The sequence below is a fragment of the Eucyclogobius newberryi genome, unplaced genomic scaffold (genome assembly GCF_026437365.1).
Source record: "Eucyclogobius newberryi isolate DKJ021-1_F unplaced genomic scaffold, fEucNew1.0.hap1 SCAF_266, whole genome shotgun sequence".
Classification (NCBI taxonomy): domain Eukaryota; kingdom Metazoa; phylum Chordata; class Actinopteri; order Gobiiformes; family Gobiidae; genus Eucyclogobius; species Eucyclogobius newberryi.
Genome location: NW_027315908.1, coordinates 67748 through 77500, shown reverse-complemented (window position 1 = coordinate 77500; position 9753 = coordinate 67748). Strand labels below are relative to the sequence as shown.

The window sequence follows — 9753 nt, the reverse complement described above, 5'->3', positions numbered from 1 at the left end:
ATTTATAATATAATTGTTTTAAAATCTATAGCAAGGCCCACAAATAGTAGTTAAGTTCAGAAACTAGCTTCTCTAAAAAATAAGTAGTATTACGTTGGATAAATATGTATTTTTATGATGATTATGTAAACATATCACTGCTGCAGTCAATGCTTTTTATTTCCATTTGATCTCACCTGTTTGTTTAAGATAAGAGAACCTTTATTTGTCCCACAATGGGGAAATTCCAGTGTTGCTACACAGAAATATACTTAAATCTATATAAATATATTTAAATGTAGTATAAATTTAAATTAAATTAAAAAAGGAAAAATCACTGTGCACTGAGGCACAAAGAGTCTGGGGCAGCTCAGAAAACAACATTGCCACCGACATTTAAGAAAATTAAATGAAAAAATCTCAAGTATCTGCAAACTGTTTCATGCCCAGTTAAATGTTGCTCAACTTGTAGACTTTTCAGCCTCTGGTGCGCAATATGGTTTTAATTTATTCACTTTTTTTTAACAAGACAGTGTTCAAAAATGTTATACCAGATTCAAGATTTGAAGCCTGATTTTCACATGCGGTCCTAGATCAAACTAAATTGTGATCTCTCGCGATTTCAAACTTCTGTGTCACGATCCTTGTGAGACGAAACATGGCGATTTAACAATTATTCGCAATTACTGACACCTTGACCAAATCAAAGCAACATTTTCTTTTTTGTAGAATGCATTATAAGTTATGCAAGTATGTAAACGGATTTCTGATCCGTCTGAATGATAAAGTAAAGTTAACGTGACAGAGAAAACAAACAAAAGTAAGAGTACTGTACTCTATCTATACTATTAAACTTTTTACTTTTACTCTACATTTGAGAGCAGATATTTCTACTTTCTACTCTACTTTTCTACTACATTTCAGAACTGGACAGGGAAGTAGAAAGTACTTTTCACATGGTTTGAGGTGATACTTTAAGCACATTCATGGTGATATTTTGCGAACAGGTTTTAAGTTGAAGCTTTCGTTGACTTTGAGCAAACAAATATATAGATATAGATTCCACTACAAAAAATAGGAAATTAATTGGATTTGCTTCTGTTGACCAAAAAAAAAAATCACATAATTGATCAAAATCACCACAATTAATGCTTTTACAGCTTTCAAAATCTGTGTGAAATGCTTATATTTTTACTCTTAAAGTACATTTTAAAAGTACTTGAAAACTTTACTTAAGTAGATTTTTGAATGTTTCACTTTTACGTGAGTATTTTTTGCTCCTGTAGCTGTCCTTTTACTAAAATAAACAAATTGAGTTCTTCTTCCACCACTGTTTAAATTCAAATTGACTTAATTTTTACCATAATTATAATTTTTTTGTTCTTAATATTACAACGTGGCTTAAAGAATCACGATTATCAATTAACCAATTATTATCGATCCGGTGGTAAAGTGTTCTCTATTTTCAATGATCAGGTGTAAAATTGCTGTATTTTTTTTGACTATGAGGTTGCATTCATATTTTTGTGTTTCCGGTAAACGTCCAACACCTTTATATCACGTTTGTTGTCGTTGATGTTTGCAGTTTCAAAAGGAGAGGTTCAAAATCGACATGCCTCACCGTTTTAAGAGCCATAACTACATGAGTCCGACTTTTTGCGACCACTGTGGGAGTCTGCTGTGGGGCCTGGTCAAACAAGGACTCAAGTGCGAAGGTAAACGTCACAAACCAGCCTCATTTAAACATCTGAAGGTGTGTAATGTGCGGCCCATGTATTTGGAGCAAAGAGCAGCAGTTTTGAGGAGCAATGACTAATCGACCAATTGTGACTGGTCATTTATGAAAAATTAAAATAACTGCAGCTGTATTTTATTAAAATCATTATCTGGACTATACAGACTCCAAACCACATAAAATGACCTAAAAGTCGCATTATTAAATAAAAACAATTAAAAAAGAAGCCTTCAGTCAGCATATTTCAACCTTTGATTGATCAAAAATGTATTTAAAATGTAAATGTTCAATAAAAATAACAGTTTGACTAGTCGGCCACTGACATAATCGCTATATATCTTTGTTTGCAGATTGTACTATGAACGTCCATCACAAATGTCAGGACAAAGTCGCAAATCTGTGTGGAATCAACCAGAAACTGTTAGCAGAGGCGCTCAACCAAGTCAGCCAGGTGAGAGTCATGTCTGTTTTAAAGTATTGGTGTATTTAGAATTAATAAGTACATAAAAAACAACAACATGGTAACACTTTATATGAATGCATATACCGGTATATAAAGCATTTATTTTTAAATGTGTGACGCATGTTCAATAAACATTTACTCGGGTTAAGGACAAAAATTTTGATGGTTTACAACATTTCTAAATGCTTTGTCTTACTATAAACACACATTTAATGTGTTTTATGCTCCTTATTTCCATCAGAAGTCCACTCGTCGCTCAGACCCGACTCTGGCCGACCTCCCTGATATCGGCATCTACGACGAGATGAACAAACTGGCTGGACTCGACATAAACGGTCAGTTTTGTAGAATAGTGTAATAGTGTAGGATAATGAATGTTTTAGTAACAGCACTTGTATCTCAGATGGTCCGTACGGGCGTCTGTGGGATGGACCCAGTCCCAGGCCCGTGTCCAAGATCAGTCACTTAACGCGTATCAGCGTCGACAACTTCATCTTCCACAAAGTCCTGGGGAAAGGCAGCTTCGGAAAGGTACAGTTACAATGTGAAACAGTGTATCTCTGGCTCCTCTTAGTTTAGAGTCAGCTTTATCCATATTTTGTCCTCTTTCTGCTAAGTTCTTGGTTAAAACTGCTGTAGCAATGATTTTGTCCTATTTTGGATCTAGTTTAGCATTTATGTAGATCGGAAATAGATATAGACCTTGTCACAAACTTGCTCAGGGTTCAAACAAAATGGAGTCCACACATGTTTAAGAATGTTACAAAAATAGGATATTTCCTAAAGACATGGTCACGAAACTGGTTTAGATCTGTTACTCTGAAAGCCGAAACCTTCTTCAGATGTCAGGGATAGGGTTATACAAAGATCTGCAAACTGTATTAAACTATCACGGTTTTATTAATAATAACACAATCCATAATGACAAGGCCCATCCATCCATCCATTTTCTGCCGCTTATCTGGGGCCGGGTCGCGGGGGCAGCAGTCTGAGCAGGGACTCCCAGACTTCCTTCTCCCCAGACACTTCCTCTAACTCCTCCGGGGGGATCCCGAGGCGTTCCCAGACCAGCCGAGAGACATAGTCTCTCCAGCGTGTCCTGGGTCTTCCCCGGGGCCTCTTCCCGGTGGGACATGCCTGAAACCCCTCCCCAGGGAGGCGCCCAGGAGGCATCCGGAACAGATGCCCGAGCCACCTCAGCTGCCTCCTCTCGACGTGGAGGAGCAGCGGCTCTACTCCGAGCTCCCCCCGTGTGACCGAGCTCCTCACCTTATCTCTAAGGGAGCGCCAAGCCACACGGCGGAGGAAACTCATTTCGACCGCTTGTATCCGCGATCTTGTCCTTTCGGTCATTACCCAAAGCTCATGACCATATGTGAAGGGTAGAACGTAGACCGAGCGGTAAATAGAGAGCTTTGCCTTTCGGCTCAGCTCCCTCTTCACCACAACGGTCCGATGCAGCGACTGCATCACTGCAGCCGCTGCACCGATCCGCCTGTCGATCTCACGCTCCATCCTTCCCTCACTCGTGAACAAGACCCCGAGATACTTGAACTCCTCCACTTGGAGCAAGGACTCCCCACCCACCCGGAGCGGGCAAGCCACCTTTTTCCGGTCGAGAACCATGGCCTCGGATTTGGAGGTGCTGATTCTCATCCCAGCCGCTTCACACTCGGCTGCAAACCGTCCCAGTGCATGTTGCAGGTCCGGTTTGATGGAGCCATCAGGACAACATCGTCTGCAAACAGCAGAGATGAGATCCTGTGGTCCCCAAACTGGACACCCTCCGACCCCTGACTGCGCCTAGAAATTCTGTCCATAAAAATTATGAACAGAACCGGTGACAAAGGGCAGCCCTGGCGGAGTCCAACATGCACTGGGAACAGGTCTGACTTACTGCCGGCAATGCGAACACAGCTCCTGCTCCGGTCATACAGGGACTGGACAGCCCTGAGCAAAGGGCCCCGGACCCCCAAAGGACACCCCGAGAGACACGGTCGAATGCCTTCTCCAGATCCACAAAGCACATGTGGACTGGTTGGGCAAACTCCCATGAACCCTCGAGCACCCGATGGAGGGTATAGAGCTGGTCCAGTGTTCCACGAGGCTCTATTCACAAAAAAGTATAACAAAATGTGTCTATCTGGGATATAAAATAATTAGTTGCATGCCATCTTTGAAGCCTGTCTGACGCCTCACTATCACTGATCCCGATACTGGAGCTGACTAGGGCTGTAAAAACCTGCCCTGCCTCTCAAAACGATGAACGACCACAATGTTCTGACCATATATCAGCCCCAAACTGCACTCACACGACCAAATGCACTCAAATGCACATTCATGCAAAACAAATTCATACAGGCAGATTAAACTCACAATTCTCTAACAAACCTTCAGTTAACTTCCACGAGTCCTCTTTCTGCTGTGGCTTCATTAGTGCTTATAATTCAAATAAAATATAAAATTATAATAAGTTATCTATGCCTATCCACATTTTAGTTATTATCTCAATATTACTTTTACATTTCTACGTCTCTTTTTGTATAAATCTATTGTACATGTAGTACAAAAAGGAAATGATAGTTTTGACATCAGCAAATCTTGATATAAAGGTGAGTCCTGTTTCGTTCACTAGGACAAAAGGCAAGGCAAGTTTATTTGTAGAGCACATTTCATACATAAGGCAATTCAAAGTGCTTCACACAACAGGAATCACAAAGAAATTACAGAAACAGAAATACAATAAAATTAACTAAATAAAAAATACAAATAAAAATCACCTAGCCAAATCCAAATTTATTGGACCACATTGGCAGACATTCCAGACACTCCTTCCCATATTTATTTGACATTGCAGCATGACAGGTGTCTCCGGGATGGACACATCACTTTTAGATTGATTTGTTCCCATATCTGCGCGCTTTCTGCAAACTGCACACAAAAGGAATAATAACAAAGAAATAAATAATACATTGATCCCTCTTCGCTTGCTAATTTTTTTGGCAGGTCCTGTTGGCGGAGTTGAAAGGTCGCGAGGAGTATTTTGCCGTCAAAGCTCTGAAGAAGGACGTGGTGCTGATGGACGATGACGTGGAATGCACTATGATCGAGAAGCGCGTTCTGGCTCTGGCCTGGGACAACCCTTTCCTCACCCACCTCTACTCCACGTTCCAGAGCAAGGCGAGTCCTGAGCCCGTCCGGCAGCATTTAGTCCCACACACTGGCGTCTCAAAATGCCTTTGACTCGTTCACAGGAGCATCTGTTCTTCGTGATGGAGTATCTCAACGGAGGAGACCTGATGTTTCACATTCAGGAGAAAGGACGCTTCGAGCTTTACCGAGCCACGTGAGTCTCAGGAATCGCATCCACAAGCCAAAACTGTATATCCAAATACACAACAGAACGGGAATGTTTTGAAGGATTTTGCTCAATTTGAATTGCAAGTATATCATTTATTATTTAAAAATACGGTAAAAGAACTGATACAAATAAAAAAGGTTATGTTGTAAACTTTCAAATAAGGGTAAGTGATATTTCTGCACTTTTATGATTAATTTTACAGACATTTCACATTGTCTGATAATTAAACCTCAACTAACACATTTAAAAGTCATGTTTTGACACATTTCTGTTGGATTTACATATTATCGTCATCTTGTTTTCAGGATATTGTCATTATCCCCCAGCCCTAAATTAAAAGGCGACATTATAATTTTTCTTCCAATTTTATATCTTAAAATCTTGCAAAAACAAATGCCACAAATAGCAAACGTGGTCATATACTTCAATGACAATGTTTGTTGACCCACTATATTAAACCAATTATTAGCTCTTTAACAATATAAGAATTTTGAATTAAAGGCGCAATGGACGATTTTTCTGCGATTTGAGAATGCAGGCGGAAGTGCGCATGCGCACTCCCCCGTGCGGACTGATACAACACACACGTGTGTTTGTTTATTAGTGCGATGGATCGCATCGCTCGTCTCCCGTAGATTTCAGTCCACTTCTGAGTCAGCTCGAACAGTCTTTCTCCGTCTTCATTTTGCCCCGTACACTGAGGGAACTATATTATGATAGATCAATGCGCTTAGACACGCGGAAATGTGGGACGATCCGCATGCGGCTGCAGGTGAGCGGTAGGTGCGTTTTATGATTGATACGTGGCAGGACTAATCGGCAGTCCACGCCACGAGGAAATAAGACTCAGATTTATGCCAAAAAAATCGTTCATTCAACCTTTAAGGTGAGACACTACAAGCAACACATTTTTTATGAAGCAAGACACTTAAACCTGGCTCTGTCCATTTGTCAGATTTATATGTTCCAGATTTGACACGAGCGTTTTGCTCGTAAAAACGAGCAAAACGCCTTAATGCCTTATCTTTATATGAAAACATGATGGAAAATTAGTTACAGGTATACATCTTTTACATTTATGTGACAGAAATACAGGAGAAGTTTAAAATTGTTATTTTAAATTAAAGTTTTTTTACTTTTCACCTGCAGCCTATAGCCTTAAACAAAGACCAAAATGATTACAATGTATTACTTATTATCGTTAGATTCGTACTGTTTCCACTTTAAAGATTTGCAGATATCTAAAGTTGGCCCGTCCTTGCTCCGCTTTCCTCCCTGTAATAAAGTGTTTATTAATTTCACCTCCTGTTGCAGTTTGAGATGTGGTTTTAGTGCTTCGCGTCGGCTTCGGCATCTGCTCTGTATCAAACCGTACAAGGCGCTCGAGTGATCCTCCTCCAGAGGCCCGGGACTCGCTTCAAAAACAGGACAATGGCACAGATTGAGATGCTTTAAGACCTTTTCAAACGTGGAACAGTTGTTTTTTCCCACACGTTTATGACTTAAAATAGATGTATGGAAGAAACCACGGCTCTTGTAGAACAAAGACATTCTTACTTGCCCTGGCGATCGATTTAAAGGTGCTGTGTCTGATTTTACCCTTTTGAAATGTGGACAAACAGAACTACCGTATTTTCCGCACTATAAAGCGCACGTAAAAGTCTTTAACGTCCTCAAAAGCCATCCGTGCGCTTAATAGTCCGGTGCGCTTAATATATGGTTTATTTCTGGTTGTGCTTACTGACCGCGAAGATATTTTGTGTGGTACATGAAGAAGATTTTGGACACGAGACACCAATGCGCGACTATATTTACAGTACAGTGATCCCTCGCTATAACGCGGTTCACTTTTTGCGGTCTCGCTGCTTCGCGGATTTGCATCATGCATTGTGTTCTGCATTCTGATTGGCTAAACAGTCTCTCCGCGTCTTCTCTACCTGTGTATCAATAACGTTATGGATTAATATGTACCGCTTGCCAAATTGAAGTTTGCGAGGCCGGTGGGAGCGCGCGTGTGAGAGGCCGGTGGGAGCGCGCGTGTGAGAGGCCGGTGAGAGCGCGCGCGTGAGAGGCCGGTGAGAGCGCGCGCGTGAGAGGCCGGTGAGAGCGGCGCGCGTGAGAGGCCGGTGAGAGCGGCGCGCGTGAGAGGCCGGTGAGAGCGGCGCGCGTGAGAGGCCGGTGAGAGCGGCGCGCGTGAGAGGCCGGTGAGAGCGGCGCGCGTGAGAGGCCGGTGAGAGCGGCGCGCGTGAGAGGCCGGTGAGAGCGGCGCGCGTGAGAGGCCGGTGAGAGCGGCGCGCGTGAGAGGCCGGTGAGAGCGGCGCGCGTGAGAGGCCGGTGAGAGCGGCGCGCGTGAGAGGCCGGTGAGAGCGGCGCGCGTGAGAGGCCGGTGAGAGCGGCGCGCGTGAGAGGCCGGTGAGAGCGGCGCGCGTGAGAGGCCGGTGAGAGCGGCGCGCGTGAGAGGCCGGTGAGAGCGGCGCGCGTGAGAGGCCGGTGAGAGCGGCGCGCGTGAGAGGCCGGTGAGAGCGGCGCGCGTGAGAGGCCGGTGAGAGCGGCGCGCGTGAGAGGCCGGTGAGAGTGGTGCGCGTGAGAGGGGCCGGTGAGAGCGGCGCGCGTGAGAGGGGCCGGTGAGAGCGGCGCGCGTGAGAGGCCGGTGAGAGCGGCGCGCGTGAGAGGCCGGTGAGAGCGGCGCGCGTGAGAGGCCGGTGAGAGCGGCGCGCGTGAGAGGCCGGTGAGAGAGGCGCGCGTGAGAGGCCGGTGAGAGCGGCGCGCGTGAGAGGCCGGTGAGAGCGGCGCGCGTGAGAGGCCGGTGAGAGCGCGCGCGTGAGAGGCCGGTGAGAGCGGCGCGCGTGAGAGGCCGGTGAGAGCGCGCGTGTGAGCTGCGGGACACGCCGTGAGAGCGGCGCCGCGCGTGAGCTTCAATGTTTTATGGAGTATTTCATTGTATAATAACTGTAAAAAAATAAAGGTTTCTACTTCGCGGATTTCGCCTATTGGGGGTTTGTTTTGGAACGTAACCCCCGCAATAAACGAGGGTTCACTGTACTCCAGAACCGGAAGTCCCAACAACATGTGTGCAAAGCATTCTGGGAACAGTCTACCTGCACGCGGCACACCGTGCGCTTAATAGTCCGGTGCGCTTTGTCGAAACGTAAACAACATTTTCAGTCAGGCACAACGCCTAGACACCTACTGGTAAATGAAGGACCCCAAGAAACTTGGCAGGAGCCATCTTGGGCCAAGAGACCGTTGGAACTCTTACATTATTAGAAATGCGCTTACGGGCTAAATTATCAGTCAACTGTGGGAATCAAAAGGCCGGAATCATCACTGAACTGCCGCGTGGGTCCGAGATGCGGGATCACTTGACCAAAGAGATTTTAGCACGGAGCACTATCGGCACTTTGGCTGCTTTTACCATTATGCGCCCCAGCAGACATTAAACCGGGACACGGGACGTAAACAATCGGGGCTGTCCCAGGTAAATCGGGACGTCTGGTCATAGCTATGCGGGATGCACACGGCGGCATTTGAAGGATTTGAGGACGAGGAATGAACTGAAAAAGTGAGTGTATTGTGTTGTATTTTACGTGTTGCAACTGAACGAGGCTGGGAGTTGTTGTGAATACGCTAACGTGTCTTTTAGCGGTAGCAGAGTGTGTTCTGTGTTTGTATTTTACGTGTTTACAAGTGATCTTGACTGAGAATTGATTTGGATATGCTAATGTCTGTTAGCGATAGCATAGTGTGTTTTGATGTTGAACAATGTTGATCTGAATGAGTTGAACGCGTTTCATAAAGCTCAACTGACTCTGACTTATCCGTCTGTTTTGTTTATCTTATGCGCTTTATAGTACGGTGCGCTTTATGTATGGACCAGTACACATGGTACACAGATAGCTAATGGTGCGCTTAATAATCCGGTGCGCCTTTTCGTGCGCAAAATACGGTAGTTCATTGAACAGATTTTTTAAGTAAAATCTGTTTTTCCTCAGTGCAGATATAGTAAAAGCATCTATTTGGGTGAAAATGAGACCACCGCGCTTTCTCTGTATTTAAAGGTGCCATAACATGCTTTTTTTTTTTCACGTTTCGTTGTCTATCCTAAGTGTATAATTGATAATAATAAGGGTTGTGCAACACCCTTAACATAATAGTTAAGAAATATCACCCAGACCTTGGACCCCCTCACCAACCCGGAAATGCAAACGGCTTGGT

General features: G+C 44.3%; 1 protein-coding gene across 1 annotated transcript in view; it reads left to right on the top strand.

The window, feature by feature from the left end:
• Positions 1-9753, top strand: part of prkcda (protein kinase C, delta a) — a 58818-nt gene that overhangs the window by 29266 nt on the left and 19799 nt on the right. Inside the window, exons 8-13 of the mRNA XM_072459735.1 lie at positions 1565-1694; positions 2065-2165; positions 2419-2512; positions 2581-2708; positions 5184-5357; positions 5432-5523. Of these exons, the coding sequence (XP_072315836.1) occupies positions 1565-1694; positions 2065-2165; positions 2419-2512; positions 2581-2708; positions 5184-5357; positions 5432-5523 (719 nt within the window). The remainder of the gene's footprint in view (positions 1-1564; positions 1695-2064; positions 2166-2418; positions 2513-2580; positions 2709-5183; positions 5358-5431; positions 5524-9753) is intronic.